The sequence below is a fragment of the Hemitrygon akajei genome, chromosome 32 (assembly GCF_048418815.1).
Source record: "Hemitrygon akajei chromosome 32, sHemAka1.3, whole genome shotgun sequence".
Classification (NCBI taxonomy): Eukaryota; Metazoa; Chordata; class Chondrichthyes; order Myliobatiformes; family Dasyatidae; genus Hemitrygon; species Hemitrygon akajei.
In genome coordinates, this window is record NC_133155.1 from 15,154,171 (window position 1) to 15,181,950 (window position 27,780).

General features: G+C 38.8%; 1 protein-coding gene across 4 annotated transcripts in view; it reads right to left on the reverse strand.

Moving 5' to 3' along the window:
- Positions 1-27,780, reverse strand: part of macf1a (microtubule actin crosslinking factor 1a) — a 564,022-nt gene that overhangs the window by 66,570 nt on the left and 469,672 nt on the right. For 3 of the 4 annotated variants that reach the window (XM_073034465.1, XM_073034464.1, XM_073034463.1), the window contains 10 exons: positions 27,046-27,212; positions 23,648-23,807; positions 20,809-21,135; positions 17,419-17,503; positions 14,276-14,517; positions 12,055-12,261; positions 6,646-6,765; positions 5,457-5,564; positions 4,174-4,392; positions 2,460-2,663 (listed from right to left, as the gene is read on the reverse strand). In XM_073034465.1, coding sequence (XP_072890566.1) covers positions 2,460-2,663; positions 4,174-4,392; positions 5,457-5,564; positions 6,646-6,765; positions 12,055-12,261; positions 14,276-14,517; positions 17,419-17,503; positions 20,809-21,135; positions 23,648-23,807; positions 27,046-27,212 — 1,839 coding nt within the window. The remainder of the gene's footprint in view (positions 1-2,459; positions 2,664-4,173; positions 4,393-5,456; positions 5,565-6,645; positions 6,766-12,054; positions 12,262-14,275; positions 14,518-17,418; positions 17,504-20,808; positions 21,136-23,647; positions 23,808-27,045; positions 27,213-27,780) is intronic. The other variant, XM_073034466.1, reaches the window with a different exon arrangement.

The window sequence follows — 27,780 nt, forward strand, 5'->3', positions numbered from 1 at the left end:
TATGTAACTGAAAAATTTTAGAGACCACCTTTCCTGGAGAAGAATACTTCTATAGGACTCTAATTTATATATGTGCTTGATTGAACTAGCCAAAAACTAAATAAACCCGTTGGATAAAACCATCTGATTTAAAGCAAGGGATACTGGAGCAGGGCACATAAAATGCTGGAGAAACTCAGCAGATCAGGCAGCATCTACGGAGGGGAATAAACAGTCGATGTTTCTGGTCGATGATAAAGTGTCTTGGCCCAAAGCATTGACTATCGCCTAAGAAGTGCTGGATTTTTTGTTGCTTAACACTAAAACTAGGGAATTGATTCTCAAATGTTGCTCGTCACTTTAAAAGATCTTTTCTATGTATTGATATTCTAAGAGCAACAGGGCAAGCAATTGATATTCTCTGGTTGACCCAATCACAGCCAATAAGGGAACCATAAAAGGACTTTTAAATGCATATACTATTTTGAACAAAAATTTAGCTCAGGGAAAAAAAGTCTGTGTTTATAATAGCTCAGCCTTGAAATATTTTCTTTCACCCTGAAATCCAGGTTCAAATTAAATCCATATGTTTGGAAGAAGATTTTTTACTTTCTCATACCACTAAGGACATCCTAACTTAAATCAGTCTGAGTAGATCTTAATAGATGTTAGAAACAGACAAGAGTCCAGAACCCAACAATAATTAGGCAATCACACCTCAAAAGTCAAAGAGCGTGATATGTGAAAATGAACCTCTATTCTGTTCCTTCGAGGGCTTTATTGAAGTGTTATTAAGAGAGGCATTTCTAACTAATCTGGCACTCTAATAAAAATATAAAGACTTAAATAGTCTAGATAATGATTTTTAAAAATTACTGAATTCTAAAATCAATAGAAATTAATTTTAATGAGAATGCCTCTTCTTGAACTCAGTGCTGCAGAAGAAATATCAAATTCTGAAGTTCAAAGCATTATTATGCAAAATTAATTAATTCATTTATTGACTGAGATACAGCACAGAATAGGCCCTGCAAGCTGCACTGCCCAGCAATCCCCTGATTTAACCCAAGCTTAATCACAGGACAATTTATAGTGACCAATTAACCTACCAACCGGTATGTCTTTGGATTGTGGGAGGAAACTGGAGCTGCCTGAGGAAACCCACACCATCACGGGGAGAACGTACAAACTCCTTACAGGCGATGGGAATTGAACCCTGGTACCGTAATGCGTTGTGCTAACCAAGCCGCCCCAAATTAAGTGAAGTTGAATTTGAAGTTATTTGTTAAATAATAAGTAACCTGCTTAGAACAAATTCAACTATAACACGCACAGGCTTTGTTTTTTTTAAATCTCCAGCAAAGCTATTCGGTGGCCAGCTTTAGCGAAAAAACGAGAAAGCAACCTCTATGTGCAGTAGTAGCGAGTGTGCAAGGAGTTTTGCTTACCTCAGCAAACTAATGAGTGGATGTGATGAACACAACAATTAAACACAACGTGGCAGGACGTGTCGGCAAATAAATATTTAATTCCACGAGGTGGTCGGAATGGAAAACAAATGACATGTTAGTATGAGAAAACTGAAGGGATAACATACGGGAGTGTCTTAAACAGGACAAACATGGAATGACTACGATTTACAAACATGACTAACATTATGTTGTAGTGTTTCTATACATTTAGAAAGTTGGATGCCATAGCCTGGTTTCTATTCTAGTGGACTGTCTTACTTCCCTCAGTTGTTTTCAGTGAGATTAATAACTAGTCAGAACGACAAACTGAACAACCTGTCAAACTATGGTTGACTTTGCTAAGCATTCCACTGATGGATATTAACAGCCATTATAAAATTGTATAATATTCACAGTATCTATACATCTCTTTATTTATTGATAAAGTGCAGGACACAATGAACCACACCACCTGCTCAATCCCACTTTCATCACCCGACGTTTTACAATGGCCAATTAACCTACTAACCGGTACATCTTTGGGATGTCGGAGGAAACCCACGCGCTTGCGGGGAGGAATTACAGACTTCTTACGGACAGCGTCGGAATTGAACTTCGAACTCTGACGCCCCAACCTGTAGGAGCATTGCGGTAACCGCTATGCTACCTTGGGGCTGCAGCTGAAGGGGAACAAATGGACTATCCAATCACAGTATAGGCAAGTACGATGCAGCTTACAGGAAACTGATTTTATTATATATTTGGGCGAAAATTGCAAATACCTCAAACATGTGACTTGTGCTCATACTCTTCAATTACTTTATTACTGACTACGATGGTTCTAAAGTCAATCACGAATGCTCCTCTGAATTTTAAAGAGCACTGATGTTGAACAATAATAATCCTACGTTAGTATGCCACTACATACTAGGTTGTGGCAGCAATGGGAAGCTAACACACAAGATTCCTTTTTGACAAACAACCATAAAAAAAGCTCCAATATATACAGCAATATTTACTAGAACGTACCTGAGCCGACTGTGAAATGGCTTCATCCAATGCCAATGCCCTCTCTCGTGCATCGTGTTTTATGTTAGCGTAGAGGGCTTCCGCCGTGGTATGTTTCTCATGGACCATTTTGCCCTCATCGGGGTTCAATACCATTAACTGAGGCCCAATCTTCATTAGCTTATCAATGTGAGGCTTGTGCTCAGAGATTGATTCACGGAGTTGCTGTTATAAAATCATGCACAGATCTTAGTTTCTTAAAGCATCTGATTCCAGGAGCAATATAATGCGCAAAAGTCTTAGGCATATATATAGCTAGAGTGCCAAAGACATTTGCACAGAACTGTAGTAACCTTGTGTATTGCACTGTACTGCTGTCACAAAAAAAAAACCAAACCTCATGATGATTAACATGATTCTGAAATGGGTCTCTATTGTGGACTGAGAGTCGGAAGGGGACAGGGAGAGGGGAATCATGGCTGGGAAAAGGGGAAGGGAGCAGGAAGCACCAGAGAGACATTCTGTAATGATCAATAAACCAACTGCTTGGAATCAAATGACCTTGTCTTGTGTCAGGGGTGGGTCTGTCTGCACCCCCGCCACACCCACCACTCTGCCCCTAGCACTCCTTGTCTACTAACCGTCCCACACCCCTTCTGTAGCGCTCTACCCCTGTCATTCCACAAATCCTTTTCTCCCACCAGATTTATAAACTGGCTCTCTGCTCCACGTTGACAAATACAGCTCTGTGCAGAAGTCTCAAGCACCCTAGCTATACACATGTGCCTCAGACTTTTGCACAGTACAGTACATTCTGACCAGATTATAGCATTATAGGAAAAAACAGGACTAGAGTGAGGTTTAGCCAGGAGGTGATGTGCCAGACTCAAAGGGCATTTGAATCAGAAAATGACTACAATATTGCTAGGCTCCACCAAGGACTAGCTTCAAGAATTGGTGCCTATTGAGGGCACAGAATCTTATTTTCCTAATTTTATATCAATAATACTCATTTGTATAACATAAAATTGATGAATGAGCCAATTACTGCAAGTTCATAACCAGAAAACCTCTTTCAAAATATTTCAATCATCTGTTTTGTTGGTTGAAGAGAACAGCATATACAATAGATATGTGGAAATAATGAGCTTAGATCACTTCATCTTGTGTCAATCCCACATGGTCTACTGGTGCCAACAGCAAAGCAGGGAATCTGATGTGTATCAGAATACGTATAAACAACATGTCTTTAAGTAACATGGACAAAATGCTGGAGGAACTCAGCAGGTCAGGCAGCATCTATGGAAATGAAAAGACTGTCGATGTTTCCAGCTGAGACCATTCTTCAGGACTGGTTCCCAGAACAAAAAGGTTGGGAGAGGGGAAGGAGGATAGTGAGAAGGTGATCAGTGAAGCCAGGGAGATGGGAAAGGTCAAGGGCTGGAGAAGACGGAATCTGAAAGGAGAGGAGAGTGGACCTTAAGGGGAAAGGGAAGGAGGAGGGGACCCAGGGTGAAGTAACAGGCAGTAAGAGGCAAAAAGTCAGAGTGGGAATGGGAATTTGTTTACCAGAAGGAGAAATCGATATTCATGCCATCAGGTTGGAGGCTACCCAGACAGAATATAAGGTGTTGCTCCTCCACCCTGAGGGTGACCTCATCCTGGCACAACATTAAAATGTTTGTCCATGGGAAGTCCGGCTTATGGTGGGTGATCAAACCCGTGTTGTGCTTACCCTCATTTCCTCCTGCTGTTGCTTCAAGATCTCATGGTCAACGGCTGGTGGCGGGAGCTGAGCTATCAGACCTCTGGTCTCGTCGAGCCAAGGACACAACTCTTCATAGGTTTCCCAGAACTGGTTAATCAACACGTGAGCCCGCTCCAGCTGGGAGTACCTTTCAGTGTTCATCTGACTGACCATCTCATATTGCTGCTGCAGTAAGTTCATCTTCTCCTGTAAGCAAGAGTGCATGAACATAAGAAATAGGAGCAGGAGTCGGCCATCTGGCCCATCGAGCCTGCTCTGTCATTCAATAAGATCATGGCTGATCCGGCCATGGGCTCATTTCTACCTTCCTGCCTTTTCCCCATAACCCTTAATTCCTCCTACTATGTAAAAATCTATCCAACCTTGTCTTAAAATATATTTACTGAGGTAGCCTACATTGTTTCACTGGCAGGGAATTCCACCGATTCACCACTCTTTGGGAAAAACAGTTCCTCCTCATCTCATCCTAAAGTTACTCCCCTGAATCTTGAGGCTATGTCTCCTAGTTCTAGTCTCATCTACCAGTGTTAACTACTTTCCTGCCTCTATCTTATCTATCCTTTTCATAATTGTATACATTTCTATAAGATCTCCTCTAATCCTTCTGAATTCCAGCGAGTACAGTCCCAGGCAACTCAAACGCATGGGTGTATGTATTTGAAACTTGGTACTGTCATTAAGATCATTATAAAAATACCAGACTTAAAAATAATTAGACTTGAATATTATACTGCACAGCAAAATATCACATCAGAACCATGACAAATCTTTTCTTAGTATTAATACTTCCATTCATTGACATTTTACTATTATGGTCTGTAATAACTATTTTATCTATGGAAAATAAATATATTTATCATTTCCACAGCCACACATTGGGCTCATGGATTTGTTTAGTTCACCATTTGTATTAGTTTCATTTGCAATACCCACTCTAGAGTCTTACTGTCTTTATTGAGATGCTGTGTGGAATTGTGCCTTCTATCCCTTCGAGCCATGCCGCCCAGCAACCCTCCCCCCACCTCGATTTAATCCCAGCCTTTTACAATGACCATTAACCTACCAAGCAGTAGGTCTTTGGGCTGTGGGAAGAAACCGAGGCACCCGTAGGAAGCCCACATGGTCACGGGGAGAACATACAAACTCCTTACAAGCAGCGGTGGGAATTGAACCCTGGTCGCCTGTACTGTAAAGCGTTGTGCTGACCACTATGCTACCTGTAGAACACTTCAGAAACACAAAAATAATACCTGCAGTGCAGTCTTTTGCTCGTCTCCACAGGTACTAAGGATTTCATCTTGCGTAGTTACCAACTCGTCTATGGAATCCTTATGCCGTATGATGTCAATTGAAAAGGCCTGAAGGGATAGAAGAAAATTTCTTAAAATGAGGAATTGGTAACTTTGACATAAGATGCCCAGACTACTAATCTGTATTTTGTTTCCTTAGCAAGATGGTGAAACAAAGTTAAGGAAGCCTTGATCAAAACAAATCAAGAGTCTAGGACAGCAAGAAGATTGCTATCTGTCATGCAAATGGAATGCATGTGAACTGCAGAGTTAGTTGCTTATTTGGCTCATTGGGGATACAGACTGGCTCCCCTCCTGTGATTATATTTTGGGAATGCTGCGACTATCTGTGATTTTTAAAATAAACCAGGCTTCACTCTTTTATGCAAGGGCTAGTGAGATGGGGACACAAACATCCCATCTGGATTTGACTGTGTTTAAAACAAAACTGAGCATAAACTTTTGATGAACTCAGCTTGTCTACAGCCAAAGGGTAAAAGCAGCCAATGACCAGCCCAGGGAGTAATATTACTGAACAACAGAACATTATGGAGGAATAATGAGAAAATTAATAAATCATACATGATCTGATGACAGATATACTCTTAAAGACCGAGCACAATCGATAATGGAAATTTAAATTCCACCTGCCAAATATGATTTTACGTTTAATCCAGATTCAGTAATCTACCATTTAAAACAGACACAGAGGTTCATTAATGGAAATTAGCTTGTCTATCTATTACAGAATGGAGATTAAACAGAAGATAAGACATCTGTGAGAATTTGCTCCTTATTAACCCCACCACAATAGTGCAAGCATGCAAAAGAGTAATCACCACTACTTTTACGATGTAATAGATATTAAACTGTATCTGTGGTAATATTTGCTCTTTGCTTTTTTGTTAGCATTAATGTTTCCAAATCATTTTGTTTGATCAGTACTTTGTTTGATTACTCATAGTTCTGGCATGAAAGCCAACAGAACAACAATAGCTCTTTTCAGAGGATTTTGTTTCATTGATCATGCAGTGAATATAACATTATCAGCTCAGATATAGTTTGGAACAAATGTTCTATATGTAGTAAAGCACGTTTGTTTGAAAAGTTATGTCGGATACAAGGACTCCATCACACTACACGTTCCTACCTTCTGCACCTGCAGTTGAGCTGTTGTCTGATCTTGTTCCAGCCTTATTGGACCCAAGGCTGTTAACTTTCGCACAGTTTCGGCCACCCAGGTAAGCTCGGAGTCAGTGGCCTGCTCATACTAGCAGAAAGGAGAAGCAGCAGGATACATTAAGGGAACAAAGCAGACAAATAGCCAAACGTACAAAGAGACGGATAAGAGCGATTTACAACTGCAATCAGACACAGGTAGGGCAAGGAAAGAACACCACACAGAGCAAAACCACCCTGACCATCATTGCTTATTGTAGTTTCACTGCTATTTTCAAACTGCATTCAAATGCACAGCAGCAGGAGTTAATTATTTATAATTACTTGTTATTATTGCTGAATTGACGTGCTAATACATTCAGTAAAAAACAAATACATTTAATTTAAAAATTAAATGTGAACATTCATAATGTTCAGCGCTAACCTGACAGCACTTCAAAGGCAGACCAGGACACATTTATTTCTACTCAAAACTTTTTGCTAAAACTCTTTCTCTTCTCGCTGCTGCCGTCAGGGAGGAAGTACAGCAGCCTCAGGACCCACACCACTAGGTTCAGGAACAGTTATTACCCCTCAGCCATCAGGCTCTTGAACCAAAGGAGATAACTTCACTCAACTTTACTTGCCCCAAAATTGAAATGACTCCACAACCAATGGACTCATTCTCAAGGACTCTTCATCTCATGTTCTCGATATTTATTTACTATTATTTCTTTTCTTTTTGTATTTGCACAATGTGCTGTCTTTTGCACACCGGTTGAGCACCCAAGTTGGTGCAGTCTTTCACCGATTCTAATATGGTTATTATTCTATTGTGGATTTACTGTGTATGCCCACAAGAAAATTAATCTCAGGGCTGTATAACGGTGACATACTTTGATTTTGAAATCAAGCACCGACACTTTTTAATATAGCAAAACAACTTCCAAATTAAAGCTCGAAGTAAATTTATTATCAAAGTACATATACGTCACCATATACAACCCTGAGATTCATTTTCCTGTGGGCATACTCAGCTAATCTATAGAATAGTAACTATAACAGGATCAGTGAAAAAATTAACTAGAGTGCAGAAGATAAATAAATAGTAATAAGTAAACAGAACATGAGATAATGAGACCGTAAAGTGAGATCACTAGTTGTGGGAAACATCTCAATGATGGGCAAGTGAGTGTGGTTATCCCCTTTTATTTAAGAGCCTGATAGTTGAGGGGTAGTAACAGTTCTAGAATCTGGTGATGAGAGTCCTAAGGCTCTTGTACCTTCTACCTGATGGCAGGAATGAGAAAAGAGCATGGCTTGGGGGTTAGGGATCTATGATGGTTGGGGATAGGGATCTATGATAATGGATGATGCTTTCCCTCGACAGCATTTCATGTAGATACGCTCAATGGTTGGGAGGGATTTACCCGTGATGTACTGGGTTGAAACCACTACCTTCTGTAGGATTTTATAACGCTACCCTGAGGGAATAGCTTTGCCTCAAAATTGTATATAATGTCAAAATTACTTATCAAGAATTTTTCTTTGCCTTCTCCAGTTGAGGAAATGACTCCAATGTTCTTTATCATCCCAGATACTGACCTCACACACTTTACAAAATTCTACCAGCACTATCCAAGCTGTTCATTAAAAACTAGTAACTTGTCTTCTCGGATGAATCGTCTATTTAGAAACATAAGTATGGACTGCACAATGGCCACCTCACACTTTGAGCCAGCTAGTTTCAAAAACCGTATGCAGCCTGGTTTCCATTGACTACCTGGAGGAAGTCAGCGGGTTAGGCAGCATCTATGAAGGGAAATAGACAGCTGATGACTCCAGTTGAATGTTGCTCAGTTGAAACATTGACTGTCCATTGGAATGAAGAGTCAACGTTCCAAAATAAACCACCGCAAATGGGCACATCGGCTGTCTGCTTCCCTCTATAGATGATGCGTGACTCACTGAGTTCCTTCAGGGTCTTTGTGTATTGCTCTAGAATTCCAGTCTCTTGTTCCTCTGTCAATTACGTATTTGAATATATTGATAAATTACATCTCTATTAGTCACCAAACCATTAAAGCTAAGTATTCTTATTTCTGTTTCCCAACCATCTTCCTATTTTAACTAACATACAGTACTGTGTGAAAACCTTATGCACCCTAGCTATATATTGCGCAGTACTGGATTATTAGTGGAGAAAATCACAAAAACAAAGAATACAATTTTTGTTGTTGTTGCTAGATTTAACCCTTTGAGTGCTGAATTTGTTCAACAGAATCTTGCAAACCAGATTTTCCATTTCTATTTAACAGACTTAATCTGTCATGTGAAAAAAAAATTGCACCTGAAAACAGAGAACTAATTAATCCGTACTTTCTCATGCAATTTATTTTTTTTGTGGGTAATTAGCCCTTAAAAGGTTAAACAAAATAACAATACACACATAATTCTGATGAAGCACACAACACAGCAATAAGTTGTAGCCAAACATTGATATGAACAGAAGAAACAAATAGCTTCTTGCAACCCGCTCCACAATTCTACAAGATCATGGCTGATTGAGGATCTTGGTACCATCTGCCTGGATAGGCTGCATTTACTACAATTCTTTTAGTAATTAAGCATTTGCTCTGGATATACTCAGAGAACATCGAATTCCAAAGCTTTACTCCTTTGGGTGAAGAGATTTCTTTAGTACTGGATGGCCACCCCCAGTTGACTGATAGCCAGAGAAAACACTGTCACTTTATCAACCACGTCAAGCCATAAGACCATAAGATACAAGAGCACAATTAGGCAATTTGGCCCATCGAGTTCATTCCCCATTTCATGATTCAGGGATTCATTTCCTTCTCAGCCTCAAATAAGCCCTGCAAGAATTTTGCACATTTCAATGAGATTAGCTACCAAAACGCTATGACTGCTTTCCAGATTGACTGCTGCACTTGCACATTCACCTTCGGAGATTTGTGTAGAACATCAAGGTCCTGCTGACCACCAACAAACTTCAAGTTCTCATTATTTAAAAAAAAATTCTGTCCTTCTATTAGTTTCGACCAAATAGATTGACCTCAGATTTTTCCCACACCCACTATTCTATCTGCCAAGTCCCTGCCCATTTAGTCTGATTACATCCTCTGAGGCATCTCTAAATCCTTCTTGAAAACCTCAAGCAGACTTGTCAAAATATGTCGGTTCCACCCTGTCCTACCATCATATTCTAAATACCCTGTCACCACTTCCTGAGTAAAGGATTTTTAGCATTTTATTTACTACTGATGTCAGACTAACTGGTCTGTAGAAATCAGTTTCCCCCCACCCGCACTCCCTATCTTGTATGATAGCACAACATTTGCTACCTTCCAGATGGTCAGAACTTTTCTATAGCTCAGTGTTTAACACCATCATCTCCACAGCCCTGACCGACAAGCTACAGAACCTGGGTCTCTAAACCTCCCTCTGCAATTGGATCCCCAATCACTGTCAGGAAGGAGGTACAGAAGCCTCAGCAATTCAGGGGCAGCTTCTTCCCCTCTGCCATACAATTCTGAAATGGACGTTGAACCCATGAACACACTACCTCACTTTTTGAAAAATATATAGATTATTTCTGTTTTTGCGCTATTTTTAATCTATTATATATACACACATATATACTTACTGCAATTGATTTACTTTTTTTTCTTTCTATGTTATCATGTATTGGACTGAACTGCTGCTGCTAAGTTAATTTCACTACACATGCGGGTGATAATAAACCCGATTCTGATTCTGAACCTGTGAAATTATAGATGGCAACCGTTGTTTCCTGCATCTCCATACCCTCCAGCTTTAAACACTCAAGATGCAGGTCAGCAAGTTCTCGGGCTTTATTTGCGGGCAAGTCTACTATCTACTTACATATAAACCTACAGTTGGAGTCATGTGGACACACTTATTATATAAATAAAACTCACACAAGCATGATAAATTAATATATAAATAATTTTGTAGCATTAATACTAGGCTATATAAAACAACGGTCTGACTGACTGCTTTCAAACATTTTCTTTTCAAATCTTTTTATTATTATTATTATTCAAAAATAGCACAAGTATATCGAAGTAACAACACTTACAATGCCTCATAAAAGAGGAAATTATCTTATGGATTGAAAATTTTGTGAATAAAAAATCTGGCTCTACTGCTATATGTATAGAGTATATGTTGATAATGGGTGGGTATTTTAAATCCTATGATTGATAAGAGCTCAACTAATCAACACCTTCCAAATCGTTCTGCATTAGTTATTAACTCCTTTTTGACCGATTTTGGGTTGATTGAATTATGGATGCATTTTTTAAGGCCCTGCAGTCAATCATAAATTTATATTAAAAATTACCAATTGGTAACAGTTTTCCTGATATAAAAGTAGTAGCCTAGATTTCTTGGGGAGGGGTACTGATATTAGCACCATTTAACAATGGAGTATCTAATTTGCTCTAAGGATGCAAGGGGAACTGAAACCATATCAAAGAAAACAGGTACAAAGATTGCTGGAAATGGGTTTAAGAACTCTTCTATGTCAGGTTAGGAGAAGAGTCTTGAGACTGGAATAAATACTTCATCAATGGATAGATCCTGATGAGCACAGAGGTCAAGCTTAGTTGGGAACTGGCAATATTTTTTATGAAAGATATGAAAAATTAGTTCAGGGTCAAACATATTCTGCATGTGCATTTATGGATGTGTTACTCTGCACGTGGTTCAACACTCCCTGCTCATAATCCACAGTCATATCAGTTACCAAATTTCACAACACATGCCAGTGATAACAAACCTGATTCTGATTTCTGGTTGTTGATACCGACAGGTTATTACTAACAGTGACACACTAAAAGGGAGGGGCCTCTTCATTTTCTCTTCATATTACAGTCTGAATGTACAATATGAATCTGACTGAAGAGCAAGCAACCTGTTTCCAACCCATCATCAAAGCCACCAAGTACAGGCCCATAAAATTCCAAGAGGAGCGACCAATGAATAAGAAAAAAAAAATCAGGATGCAATTCAGCTTCCTGTCTGCAACTCTTGGACCAGAATGGATACAATTTGCATAATCCTTCTCTCCAGATAGTATTTCTACAATAAACATCTTACAGCTCTTGTTCCGGTTCCCTTTGCAGTCATTCTTGAAGTGTCATGTGTTATACTTACTGCCCAGGCTTGCGTACCGAGACAGTTAAGGACACAGCATCCATGATCGACGCTGACCCATGGATGCCTCACTCATGTCTGAAGCATTCAATATTTGCTCTGGGCAATTTTAATTACAAACAGTAGGTTTTGGAGCATTTGGATATACATTTCATATGGTTAAACTAATGAGAAAACGTGCGTATTAAATTCAACCTACCTGCTGTGACCTCTGAATGGCAGCATCTATAGCTTCGACCTTCTGTGTCACAGTGTCACTGACCGTTCTGTAGCGTTCGTTGGCTTCTGCCACTTGTCGGTCCAGACCTTCACGCGCTCTCCATGGCACCAGCTCCAGTAATGCGTTGCTCACTTCATTAATTGTGTCCAGGACCAGCCTGTATTCCATTACTTCCTTCTTCAACTCCTGAACATTAAGTTTGTGGATCAGTTCGACAAAACACCATCTGCATTATTCAACTGAACATCCAATTCCCTGCATAGTCGTGGGGCAATTTTATCAAAATGCAATTTGGCAGAACTATCAGTGTTTATAAACTCAGACTGTTACTTGCTCCCTTTTTTTCTGATTAACTATGAGGTTATTAACGACTAGATTGATCTTGTTGCTGTTCCTTTCTGTGCCTTCTGGCACGTTAGGTGGCAACCTTGCCATTTCTTTAGCATTTGTCTGTGTTTTTTTTAACCAAGACTAAGTTGCTACCTCAACGCTCAACCAGCACGATGGAAAGCCTGCCAGGAGCCGTCCGGATTCCAACCCGGAACCACTTGCCTCAGACGCCGTGACACCACTAGCTGTCTACTAGATTGATGACAGAGTAGGTTAAAATGTCGGCACAACATCGTGGGCCGCAGAACCTGTGCTGTGACGATTGATGTTCTGTGTTAGATAAAGGATAATAGGATACAGCACACCTAAATTTCAAAAGGTATTACATCAGTTACAACACAAATGGTTGTTATATAAAATCAAGGGGTTAGGATTATCATGGTTAAAGAAAACAAAAATAAGTACAAGTGACTCCCATGTTATAGCCCTTTGGCCTTAAGGAATTCATAAATTACTATCCAAAAACTGAAGATATGAATAAAACAGCCAAGTTGGTGGAGTCTTTCATTGATTCTGTTAGGGATTTATTGAGTATGCCTGTAAGACAATGAATCTCCATGTTGTATATGGTGGCATTTACATCCTTTGATAATAAATTAACTCTGAGATTCTGCTCTAACTGAATTTACATGGAAAATGTAATAAATAAGTGCAACCTGCCTTTTCCCAAACAATGACACAAAGCCATTTGGGAAAGTGAGCCAGTAAAAGGATATCTGGAGTTCCACATAGGATAAGTGCGCCAGACCAGGTTGTTGTGTATTTAATAATTCAATAATATTTGAGTACATAGGTTGATCAAGCGTTCGCGATTGTTTAAATAATTATAGGTCATTTGTAAAAATATGCTAATTGCATATGTCATCACTCTACCACATAAGACGTGCACGCTCTACTTAAAGTAAACTCAAAGGTTAAGCCTGCATTCACAGACCCTGTGTCTTCCTTTGGATCCGTTTTGTGTTTTAAAGATACAGAACATAACAGAGGCGGTGGCAGGAAATGCAGGAATGCAAAGGACAGAAGACAGTATTTTTTTTAAAAACTGTAAGAAACCAGCCAGTGTTTGTGAAGAATGAGACCAAGGTGAGAAGATTATTGAAATAGAAACAGAGAATGTGTGGATTTGGGCAATTCTGATGATAAATGATATGCCAGCCTTTACTGCAAAAGATCTGAAGTTCTGAATTAAGGCATTCTACATTTGAAGTGGTGTTGGATTGAGTCCTGCTTCCAGATTAAGGCATTTTACATTTGGATTGAGTACTGTATGCAACTTGGGGGGTTCCACACCTAAGAAAAGATATTCTCATATTAGCAGCATATTGATTCATGGAATTAGGAGAGACACTGGAGAACACGTGTACAGCTATTTAGAAAAGAGGTGATGCTGGTGAAACAATTCATTTGCAAAGGACTGATGCTGAGAGCTGTGTCTGCTAGACAGTGTGGGCCAAATTAGAATCCTAGACATTTCCAAATGAGATGAAGCATTTTTATTTTGGTCAGAGCAGTGAGAATCTTGATGGCTGTCAATGGCTAATGGTGCTCTGTGATTGACGATACTCAAGCTTGAGATCAGTGGATTTCAGAAGATAACAGAGTCAAGAGATTCAAGATGGTTAAAGATACTTGGGATATAGAATGCATATTATTTTACTAAATAGCAGAGCACACTTGAGAGGTTCTTTGACTTCTTCCTGCTTTTTTTTTTGATTACTGGAAAAACACAAAAATATTATCTCATTTTCCATCCTCTCATAGCTTGCTGCTGTTGAACCTGAATGACTGATACCCAGAAGGTACTTACCTTCTGTCTCTCATGGAGCTGTGGAATCTGCTCTCCAATTGGTGACTGTGGTGTGGTTGCAGCTAGTTCAGCTTCCACTGAATCAAGCCAGCCACAAAGCTCTTCATTGAAGGCCTGGAACTTCGTGGCAAGCTGGAGGACCTGCTCCAACGTTTTCAGTGCCCTGGAACTAGAAGTCGTGATTTCTGCATAACGACTCTTAATGCCATCCAGTTTCTCCTGAATTATGATCACCTCTTCACCTACGAAAACATTAGTGAACAAAACAGTTAAACTCAAAGAAATAGGAATATGTAAATATTTAATGAAATTAACACATGATTTCATCAGATATTAGAAGTTGCATTCTCAACAGTTTTTTAAAACACATTTGTTTTAAACACTGCTCCAATAATTGATCAGAGGAAGGGAGAAAATCAAAGTTGAAAGTAAATTATTCTTCCCAAAGTAAATGCACTGTATGTTACCATATACTACCTTGAGTTTCATTTTCTTGCAAGATTTATAAGAAAAAAAGATATACAATATAATTTTATGAAAAAACTATACATAAACAGACAAAAACTGTCAAACACCAATATGGGAAAGAAGACCAACTGCATAAATAAAAAAAATACTGGGAACGTGAGTTGCAAACAGCTCTTGAAAGAGAGTCTGTAGGTAGCACGATCGGTTCAGAGTAGTGGTGAGTGAAGTTATCCACACTGGTTCACGGGCCTGAAGCTTACAATCTCAGCAATAAGTAGCAGGTGTGAGATTCTGTCTTGCTTGCAAGACTCTGAGCATTACTTAGACCAAGGGTTCTCAACTTGGGGTCCACAGACTGCTCTGTTAATGGCTAGGGGTCCATGGCTTAAAAAAGATTTGGGGCCCCTGATTTAGACTGTTTCTCTAGAAGTTAATTTCAGACGGGGAAATGGGGTTAACCCCTCTTTTGAAATTCATTTCAGTGGAATGTATTTCAGAGCCAGGCAGTAACCTTCCTTTGCAGTGGCATAACTCACTTAGCACAAATAACAGGGATGAATTGCTAAGTATGCATCTCAAAATTAACCAACCACAAAATGGCACGTGTTCTCATTCAGCATATTTGCACCTAAAGCTTTTTCACAAATAGCCATATTGCTCTGCAAAGTCAGGAGAATGGAATCGAATTCATTCAATGGTAAGGTATCGAGCCCAACCTTAAACGCATGGATGGAAATTACAATGGACATTTACAAAATGGAGAAGATAACAGCATCTGTTAATCATAAGTTGGAACAATTTGATTCATACTGGGAAAAATGGTTTATCTACATAACACCTCATAGGCCTGATTTTATCCTCACAAATCAATGAATATGTTGTAAAAAAGATCACTCCCTACTTGTACATAGTTTTCTCCTTTCACTTGTTCTTTCTTTCCTCTCTTTTCTATAAGTGTATACCTCAGATAAATATTATGCGGAGATTTGTGGCATACATGACTATATGATATATATGTACAATATCTGAAATGCATCTTATGGAAATGTTTGTTTGATGATGAACTTCAATAAAAAAATAAATTACAAAAAAAATACATCAGGGAGACTAGGGATTGATTAATAGCATGCAGTGCTCTATCTCATATTTTCTCATCATGTTCTTAACCTTTGTCATTGTGCACCAAGATTGTGAGTGTGAATAAGTATTTTTTGATATAAAAAATTTGTTTTGTTCGCCAACTAACAGTAACAATTCAAAATATGAAAAGTCCACATCACAAAAGCATTTTTGAAGTTGGCAGACAGCAAAACAGTATTCAGTGTCACCATGGAAACATTTGTCAAGAGGATATTAAGGCCAGGGGTGATAAAATGTCAAAATTGTAGTCTAGTGTAGCTTTCTCTGTGTTGTTTTTTACATAGTTCAGTCTAGTTTTTTGTACTGTGTCATGCAACACCATGGTCCTGGAAAACGTTGTCTCATTTTTACTGTGTACTGTACCAGCAGTTATGGTCGAAATGACAATAAAAGTTGACTTGACTTGAAAATTAAAATTTTTCTTACTTTATTAAAAATAGACCATAATTATAAATAATAAACTTGATAGGAAGCCTCTAATTCAAAATTAACAAAATGTAGGTTGCTTTGTGCAATGGATTTCGGAGAACCATGGATAACTAAGATGCAGGTATGTGACTTGAGAACTGCTCAAGTTCGAATGCATCCGAAAAACAGAAATGAACACCTGCTGGTCTTTTTTTTTGAAACGCCTCTTGAAGTGTGGTAACAGTCTTGCACCATATTTGGAAACATTTCTCAAATTAACACATGCTAATTTTGAGGATCTCATGAAGAAAAGGTTGACTGTAAAATCAAATACGCTTTAGGCATGCTCCTGTTCCTGCTGGCATAAGATGACAGTGATCTCATTCGATTTAGTGCTGCTGGATGGCATGGTGCCTCCCTGCCCCAAAGTTACAACATGCAAATTCACACCCACAATTTCTCTCGCGTTTCCAACTAAGGTTCCGCACTGCAAAGATTAGGGAGGAAGTTTAAAAAATAATCAAGTGCTCAATTCTGCCAACTCTCAGCAGCCAGTTCAAGAGAAAGATGTTGCTCGGCTGCACGCTTGCCCTCTTTGACAGAAATATTTGATCAACAAATATTACATTCCAATTATACCTTTTTAAAAGCTTTGTATCAACTGGACTTTTTTTTATTAAATCAGAAACGGACAATTGAAACTTCAGAAATCCTGTTTCTAATGTGATAGAAAAGATTCAATTGATAAAAAGTTTTTTAAAAGTTATGATGGAAGTGTAATTTTCTATTTTAGAAGGCCTCTTATTGCCTTGGTGAACATTAATTGACATGTTTTTAGGGAGTGCATTCACTGAGGATATGAAAGGGATTTGTTCCAACTGCAACTCTTGATGCCAGAAACTGGGCAGATGGTGTCATTATGCACAGATCACAATGAACGCTGGAGTTTCAGTGATAACACAATGGCAACATAGAATCAAAGACATGAATAAAGTTTACATCCTTAAACAAAGAAAATTACTTTGCCATTTATTGCATAAGTTCAGTAAACTACAGTTCCATGAAAATATATGTAGAAATTAGACACCAAATGTTCAAAATAATTGTAAATTTTTCTGAACTGTTACCTGTGGTTTGTTTAAGAAGGGCCTGCCCGTTTCTAACTGCTTGGTCTACATTCTTCTTCCGGGATATAATCTCATCATTCAGAGCCTACAAAAAAGATCATTGCAGCTGCTTAGTAAAAGGATGGTGAGGTTTCGTTCCTATGGCAACATCATTCCTGCTTCTCATGGTTCTAACACCAGGGAACTGAAATTGAACTGCAGCCAAAGGAAAGTAAATTAAAGAGCAGCTGCTTTTACCCGTGCTGAAAGTACAGTGAAAGGAGCAGCAATTCTTTAAAGTTCCACTTGCAACACATGCACATACGCTTTCCTTAGCACTAGCTACATCATTAAATTATCTTAGGCTAAAATTAACCTGAAAATTAATTGTAACATAGCTATTTCATGCACCAATTACGAATTGTTACTTGTTAAAACCCACAAAAGTTAGAGCTCTTAAACAAAATAGATGTCATTCACAATTAAAACACAATTTGAATGAGGGAAATATACTTTTATTAGAAAATCCACAGTTAAAACTAAAATACTAAATATCTTACCATTCATTTCTTAGTGCTTACTTAAAATATTTTTTCCACTTAATTTTTCTTCCAATTAATTTAACTACAGCATGGGAGCGTAGTGGGTAGCACAACGCTTTACAGTACCAGCGACCCAGGTTAAATTCCCGCTGCTGCCTGTAAGGAGTTTGTATGTTCTTTCTGTGACCGTGTGGGTTTCCACCGGGTGCTCCGGTTTCCTCCCACAGCCCAAAGACGTACTGGTTGGTAAGCTAATTGGTCATTGTAAATTGTCCCGGGATTAGTCTAGGGTTAAATCGGGGGGGGGGGGGGGGGGGGGAGGGTTGCTGGGCTGGGTGGTGTGGTTTGAAGGGACTACTCTGCACTGTATCCCAATATATAAATAAATAAATCCACAGAACACCCTCCCCCAAATGTGTTTACTTCAATCTACTACCCTCACAGGGTAAGTAGGTTTGAGCTGGTCTTCAGCAGGTAATAATTAAATGACTATTTAATGAAGAATCAAGGTAGTGGTAACTTCAAAATAAAATAATCTTTTTTTAAAACAAATGAACGTACTTATAAAGTGATCAAGGTGGTGTGACGATTGTGACTGCATGCAGTGGATTCTGGTTAATTGGGCCATCGGTTAATCGGGACAGCCACTTATTTTGGGACAACTCTTAAAGAACAGACACAATTTGAGAAAACAGCCACAATTCCCTTTGCTTATTAGGGACATTATACCACTTAACTGGGACAGAAGACGGCCAGTCACGTGCACTTGTGTGTCTGTTAAGACTCTACACAGTGCTTACAGTGAACAGTTGTGCGTGCTTGTGCTATGCTATCCATTTTGATCTTTTTTAAAAAATTTTTAACTTTGTGACCCTTGCCATGAAAAGATTTGATGCTGGCTGAAAAAAATTACCCTACTCATTCAAATTTAAAGCCATCTGCCTAACCACACTCAACGTCAGCTGGCAGAGATAACTGGAGTGCCAAAAATGTATAATTGCACGCTTGATACTTCAGCAAGATAAACTGCGAGAAGAATGGGCAGTACGTGAGGGACAACGGGGAACATTTCCAAAAACAAAAGCGTGAAGGTAAGGATCTGGGTGTTGACCAGGCCCTCCTCAATCAATGGTTTTCCACTGTAACTGTGTGAGGTGTGCATGTTAGCAGACCACTATTAAAAAAACAAGTCAGAGGAGCTAGCTAAGATGGGTCACGAAGATTTTAAAGCAACAGACAGTTGATTGCCTCTGTGGAAATGTAGGCACCACATCTAATTCAAGAAAGCACACGGTAAGAAATGTAGTGCTGATGCTTTAAGTACGGAAACATGGAAATCTCCAAAATTCCCTGAAGCTTCAAAAATATTGTGCAGATGATAGCTACAAAGCTGATGAAACAGGCCACCAGGCCTTATTTTATCGTGCCATGCCGAAATGTTCCCTTTGCTACAAACACGCAACTCTATCAGGTTCTAAGAAAGCAATGGATCCTATAAAGGTGTTGAGTTGTTCAAATACGTCAAGAACTGAGAAAAAGAAATTTTTGGTTATTGGGAATAGCTTTAAACCTCGATGCTTTAAGGGGCTAAGAATGGATAGCTTCTCAATTGAGTACCATGCCACTGCACACTTGATGGATGAATTCCTCCTTCTGTAACCATTAGGAGCTAATACACAGTTTTGTAATAGTGTAGTAATATTGCAGTGCTCTAATTTGATTATTTCATTAAAATACAGCATTTGTTACTCAGATAAATAACAGTTCATTTTTTTAATACTTCTTTAACTACTTCCACGAAACTTCGGAGAATGAGTCAGCTGCCTATTTGGGCCAAAATGTACTGGTCCCGATGTGTCCCAATTAACCGAATCCACTGTATATTTGAATTTTTGGCTGCTACATCAATCAGTTTTAATATTTCATTGTATTTTATCTTTTTTTAAAAAAATATTTAAGGATAGCATAATATGTCAAGACAGATTAAGACATCTTGCACTGTAGATGAGGAATAAAACTGAAGAGAAAAATTCTGTTATGTGAAACGGAGAAAAAGTTCTAGAAATTCACGGTTACTCACAGAGGCAAGTGGGAGAATGGGAAGGTACCAGGTATTAATGGAGTGGGAGGGGGTGGTTGGTCTGTTGATTTGAGAAGGGCGGTGGAAGGGAAGAAGATAAAAGATTGGAAGAAGGGTTATAACTTGGAAGGACATGCAGGAGATTTGCCTGGCAGTGAGTTGGGTCCATGAACAGTGGTTGGCAGGTGGTGGGATCAGTTAGGCAAGGCATTGTAATTTTTGGTCAACAGGGATTATAAGATTGATTGGGTGAGTAGTGGAGATGGGCTTAGATTTGTAAGGTTCCAAGCACCAGGTTTGGAACATACTCAGGCAGGCCAATTTAAAATTATCCTGCTGCTGAATAACTTTGTTGAACTGTGACTGTTAACATCACCTGGCAATGCTTTCATGTATATGCCCGACTTAGAAAATGCCTGAACCCTTCAACTGAATGTACACAACTGAAATTTCTGTTGTGACATTAATTTACTCAGGAACCATTCCAAATACTGTTCTATGCAAATAAATATTTAAGCCCATATTTTTAAGGGATGTTTAAATAAAGTTGGTTCTTAACAAGTTAGTTTGGAAAAGGTTTTTTTTAAAAAAAATTGCACCTTTAATACTCCTTGGAGACACCGTGGAACATATGCTAAAATTCAACCAAAAACTATAACACAAACAATGTGAAGAAACTCAAATCAGATTAAGTGAAAATCAATGGAACATAAAATTCGAGACACATAGATTAAATTAACCAAATTAATACAACAGATGATAAAACCAAAAGAAAATTAAATGAAATACCAGCTGCTCTTTGTGTTGTTTAAGCAGGATGTCAGATTTGTAATCTTTGATGGCCACTAGACTCAGTTTGTCCTGAACGTCAGCCAGCCAATTCAACACCTCCACCTCCTCCTCTCCAAAGATCTTGGCATTGGCAAGGGCTTGCTGGAGTAGGACTGCCTTTCGGCTGCACTTGTCCCTAATCTCCCTATACCGAGTCTGGATAGACTCCAACTTGTCCTCTACCATTTCCTGGTCTGGTTTAGCACTCAACGTCATGAGAAACTGGCCGACATCGACCGCCTGGTGCACGCTCTCCCTTTGGTTTGTGATGTCATCCTCTAATGCCTGAACCAAGGATAAAATTATAGCAATGAAGAAACTGAATTGAAAAATCTGAACAAAAACAAAATGGAACTAACATATGAAAGACATGCATCAACATAAATACAATAACTTGTGCTCAATTTGAATCTATAACTCTGTAATTTTTTCCAAAGCTTTGCAAAAGGGAATGGAGAATAAACATTTAGATTGTGCTGGAAAATCTCCAAATTAGAATTGATACAATTCTTATAGGCCTTAGTAGAAAAATCTAGGCTATACACCAGCAAATTTGACAAAGCTTAAAATGTTCTGCAGCAAAAGTTATGACAGCCAGGCCAGATAACAAAAAGATCCTGATACAACTTCAAAGAAATTTTTAAAACACTTTTCAAGTTAGAAGCAAACTGTAATAAATGCGTTCTCTTGGTGCAAGAAAGCAAACATCTGCAGAGTTAATTCTTCACAATTTAGTAATGCAGAAAACATCCTTATACACTTAAATTGCACAGCATTTCTACATTAACACTGCACAATTTAAAATAAAACCTGAAGAGAATAATGCTTGGCCAAGATATTGAGTAGAGATTATTTATAACTGCACATTGGAGACTTCCAAATCATTAATTTGGGCATTATCTTAGCACATTATAAATATAAAGCAAATACTCCAAACAGACACTCCTAACCATAATTTCATACTTTGCTGTATAGTATCTCATAATATAGATTATTTCTTTGGCCACAGGGACCATTTCGAGTTGTGATTTTCACAACATTCCCAAGGATGTTGCTTCTTACTCACCAGCATGTGGTGAGAAGTTGTAAATGAACAGTTTTCCCTATTTTTCAAAATAATGCTCCTCTCAGCTATTCCCTTTGAATAAAATCAATTAGCACAGCGGAGACCAAATTATAAATCTATTTACATTCTTAAACTGCATTCCCAATGAGCTAGCTCAGCCAGTGAATGGATGAGGACAAATTAGCAAGGGTCAATGTTTTGTAGAGATTAGCTGGAATCAGTTCTGAAGGAGGGAAAACAAGCAGGATTCTATCATCTAACGGTGAATTTTAATTGAACACAAATGCTAAACAAAGACATGGATTGGTTCAATTCTGATTCCACCTCTTCCTTACCCCCTGCTGAGATTACTGCCAACTCTAACACTGCAATAAAGGACACCTGCATGAACCACAAGAAGATCCCTGTGGATAACTAATAAATGAGGCAAGAAACAAGAGATTCAAAGAATTGTGGCGCCCCACTTCCCAGCGCACTCGAACCGGCTCACAAAGCGGCGCGCGCCAGCATTGAGGCAGGTCCCAAAGAGGGCGCCAAGCCTGCTTCACCAGCAAGGGGAAAAGCCCACGCATGGGACAGGACTGTGAATACACAGCATTCCCGCCCGGGGAGGGCGGGATCAGGAAGGCTTTAAAGCGAGGCCGCAAAGTTTGAATAAACCTCTTTTACAACTGCAGCTCACCGACTCCGTGTCGTTATTGCAGTGCTGCGTGTAGCGCACCGCCACAGAATCTTGATTAGAGCCCTGTTGCTCATGTGAATTGGTGGGGGGAGGGGGGAGGTGCTTCACGACAAGCTACAAGGTATTGTTTTTTTTTAAAGGAGCTAAATTTATAGAAGTTTCTTAATTGAAACAAAACTAATGCAGTAAGACAAAATCCTAACATTAATTTCTTTCAATAGTGGGGAGATGTGTATCATATGCATTTATGAAGTTAGCACTAAAGAGATTTTAAGATATGAGAGTAGATTGTTTATGCAACTTGGATAAACGTTTTTGAAAAAAAATTGCATAACTGTTTCATTCACATTCTCTGCCGCAAGACTTTTATCAAAGACAAAGTCAATGTCTATAAGTTCAAACTGACAAATTCTGGCTTACTTGCAACAATATTGATATTGCTTCTTTTAGCACAATGGCATTAAGCAAGTGGCTTACTTCTGGCCCATCTTTTCTTTTGTGCTATCCATGAAAAATTTAAGAAGGACTGCACTTTTCTCTAAACATGAGAAAGTCTGCAAATGCTGGAAATCCAAAGCAACAGACACAAAACACTGTAAGAATTCAGCAGGTCAGGCAGCAACTACGGAAAAGAGTAAACAGTTGACCTTTCAGGGTCGTGGCCCAAAACATTAACTGTTTATTCACTTCCATAGATGCTGCCTGGCCTGCTGAATTCCTCCAGCATTTTATGTGTGTTGCTTTGTACTTTCCTATACCCAAATATTTTTTGCTACTTGCTGTATCGGCTGCATTTTGTTTAATGAAGGATAGCGATTTTATCCCAGCACTGCAATTACCTAAAATTAAACTGGAATCCTGTGCCTTTCAGAAATTTATTCTAAATCACTGGGATTGTGTAGGTATTCCCCCCCTGATCTAACAGGTCCTTATACATTTTTACATTTAAACAAACTTTAAACAAAACAAAAAAAAATTGCACCATGAGCATCGTTGTCAATTAAAAGTAGTCCATGAATGAGTTTGAATTGGTATTGAATATCTCTTACCTTATGGCGTGTAATTTGCTGTTGTATTTTAGCGGTTTGCGTTCCAACAGGTTCAGAATTGGCTAACTTTTTCTCTTTGCTGGTCAACCAGTCATTCAATGGTTCTGCTGTTTCATGGAACTGCTTTGCAATCACTAAAATATCCTCTAACTGCTTCTGTCTGTATGAATATATAAAGGAAGGTGATGTGATCGTTCAAATTAGCTTTAAGTATTTTTGTAGTGGGAATATTCATGTAAACAGAGTCACAAATCAATATAAATCTGAAGTGACATTTAATACATTCCAATTCAGAAAGATCAACAACGATTCTCAGCTAAGATACCTGACCAAGCTGTGGCAGCTTAAACCGTTAGGGCGTATTTTGGAGTTATGGCATATAGAAGATACTATTTTTAACAGCAGCCAATCTTCAGACCTGAATGTGGATTGTGGATTGAATTTAAAATGCAGCCCTGAACGATAGAATCCCTGGAGCCACAGACTTGAGCTGATTGGAAACCAGACAATGCTGATTAACATTCATTTTGGATGTCTGGAGTGTGGGCGTGAAGACAGAGGTGTTTGAAAACTACATGTAATTCAAAGGAAGCACTGTAGATAGACTGTGACTATAGAATTGTCCCGCTGTTACTTTTGGTCTTCAGCATATAAAATAACATGTAGTATTGGGTCGAGCAGTCTGCTTCTTCCAAGAGCATCTCAATATGATGCTTGTTGCTCTTTTTTGCTGAATAAAACACTTCCATATTAATTAGCTTCAATGTCTCTCTAACTCAATTTAGAAAGAACGATTCTCAGCTAACCTACCTGACCGAGCGGTGACTGCTTAAGCTAGTTACATTTAAAAAAAAAAATCAGCTTTCATATCACGTGACTCCACACAGGAGAAAATCAATATGAAGATATGACAAGATCAGATCAATGGGGTCGTCAATTAATGATAAACACAAGAGATGCTGGAAATCCAGAATAACACACACAAAATGCTGGAGGGACTCAGCAGGTCAGGCAGCATCTATGGAGAGGAATAAGCAGTGAACGTTTCAGGCCTAGATCCTTCATCTATCATCAATTAGTTGGGAGTTTATAATGCATCAAAGCTTTTGCATGAGAGTTCACAAATTGCAATGATCTTCTGCAAGCTTCACCTGGCATTATACCTCGAGCGTGAAGAACGGACTAGCTCATGGACCTGCAGAACATACAGCTCAGATCCTAATGTTACTACACAATCATGGATTCTGATGCTTTTACTGAGTACAGGGCAAGGAACATTTAATTTTAAATTTATCCTATGTGAATACAGTGACTGAGAGGAGTACCATCTCTGTGTTGCATTTGCCTATATAGAGGTATTCTTTTTAAATAATCTGAATCATATGATTCATACTGAGTCTTATTCATATTCATATCATTTAAAATAAAACCTTCAGGGGTGGCACAGTAGCGTAGTGGTTAGCACATTGCTTTACAGTACCAGTGACACAGGCTCAATTCCCACAGCTGTCTGTAAGGAGTCTGTACGCTCTCCCTGTGACTACATGGGTTTCCTCCCACAGACCAAAGATATGTCAGTTGATAGGTTAACTGGTCATTGTAAATTGTCCCATCATTACGTTAGGATTAAATGGGGGATTGCTGAGCAGCGGGCTGGAAGGGCCTTCTCTGCACTGTAGCTCAATCAATCAACCAATAAATAAATACAAATGAATGAGTTGTTCTCCTAGAGGGGCACAGTTGTGCATTGCTTTACAATGCCAGCAACCACAATTCCCACCGCTGCCTGCAAGGAGTATATACATTCTCTCCGTGACGTTCTTCCTCCAGGCGCTCTGGTTTCCCTTCACGTTCCAAAATGATGTACAGGTTAGCGTTAGCGAAATGTGGGCACGTTACGTTGGCACCAGAAGTGTGGTGGGCTGTCGCAACACAATCCTCGGACTGAGTTGGTCATTGATGCAAAATAACATATTTCACTGTACGATTCGATGTACGTGTGATCAACAAAGTTAATCTTTTGAATCTTTAGTATCCTCCTCAGAAGAAATGCTTATATTTCTTACAAATTACAAATCTTGAACATCGAGTACACGAAAGAACCTAATTTAGAGTAACTATTATTTTGGGTCGACGTTAAGCTGTTGTAAAGGATATCAACAGTGATCCAGTCTGCAGCCACACATGTGCATAATTCACGAAGCTATTACAGCAGAAATGCAATCATGTGTGTAGGAACACAAAAATTATTACAAAATCTACAAAGCTGCAATAAAACCTTATTCTCAGTTCACACATAGAGAGCTTGTACAAATGCTTTTAACGTGAGCTGACGTTGAGATTTTTCTGAGCTCAAATGCAAAAAGAGAAAGCTTTCTTCTATTAAGGCCATTTCTATTTTTAAACATATGGAATTAATATAATCAACAATAAAGATATAGGTCAAGTTTTTGAATGCTGTCCTCTGACATTGCTTCTATAATGACATTTATAATTTTAGAAACGCAAAGTTCTATAAATGTTGTTTTATTTTCCTCCCATAATACTGATATGAATCTTAGGAATTACCACATTATTATACTATTATTTGAGCAAGGAGGTTTCAGGGCTGGGTTTTGCCAGGAGATGCTGGTATTTCAAAGTTGAACTTCTGACAATTTCCTGCATAAATGTCACCGAGTGAAAAAAATGACAGAAAGTGAATAATCTCAAAAACTCGAAGGGCATGCTGTCATGACTACGGTCCGCTGTTGGACACCTCACAGAATCCAGCAGTTGATAATGGTCTACCATAGTTCTCCAGCACTTACAGAGGAAACTCACTGTTGAAGTCTTGTACACACAGTGGCATGTTCATTTGAATAGAAATGAGGTCTGAGAAATAAATTAATTCTTCAAAAAATATAAATTGCCTAAGCATGGTTTGGCTTTAATAGCTTGAAATGTTTCAGTTCTTGTCTTTTTTGATAAAATTATTTAAATTCTTCAAATAGATTTTCCAGTGATAGTGGAAAGTGCTGATATTCTATTGTGCAAGTGCCCTGTGCCATGCAGGAAATTACCATCCAGGTTCGGGAATGCAAGTTGACATCTTTAGGTTGCATTGGTGGTTAACACAAATGATGCATTTCACCGTATGTTGCTATGTACATGTGATAAATTAATGAATCTGAATCTGAAGTACAAACCAGTATTAGATAGGTTTGCACTCACCACATTGGCCAGTGACAAGTATGGGTGGAGACCTGATGTATTAAAATAAATCATAAAATACTGGGACATCAAATTCTGTGCCTGGTTAAGCGTGAGTAGTTCTCAAGGAGTGAAGAATATTTTTATGCCATTTGAAGAGCACCTTGTTTTGTTTCCACCAAAATGAAAATAAAGGGGCCACGTACCTTGCACCAGCCTTGCTGAGCAAGTTGTGCCATCTCTCTCGCAGATTTTGCAGTTGTTTTTGTATCTTATCCCTTTCTGCAGTTTCAGCAGACTCAGCAATCCTCTCTCCCTCTGCCTTAATAATGTCCACTGTGGATTTGCGATCATCTAGTAGTCTCTGCAGGAGCTGGGGGTGGGGGGGAGAGGAAAAAAAAAATTAGCACAAGTGGCAAAGGTTTACAAGAATTTGAGATTTAAGTTTGTTCCTGCTTTCCCCGTAGAACAATATTGTGAGGCATTGGCCCCAAGCACCTAAAGATCTCTTTATCTAGTAAAATACTTTTGGGATTTGCACCATTGATGGATTTCTTGGACCACTGGAAGCTTCTCCTGTTAAAAGCCTAAGGACACTCATATTTCATTGGATCTTACATATTAAGTTTTCCTCGTGAACCTGGTGAGTTTAAAGAAAGTAGCAAACATACAAACAGTCCAGACCCTGTCTCTGGTCACAAATCTACCCACATTCCAGACCTCTAATGCTTTTGGTTCCAGCTCCAGTAAACACTTGACCCATAGTCACAGTGCTTGCTCTGGTCACATGCCAAACTCTTGCCTCTGCCAACACACTTTCCTTGTACTCGGGACTGAGTGAGCTGGAAGCATGAACTTCTTAAAATGCACAGAATTTTTTTTCTGAATCCTTCAACCATATTTTCCTTCAGGAATGAATTTTAATGGAAAAATAATCATTT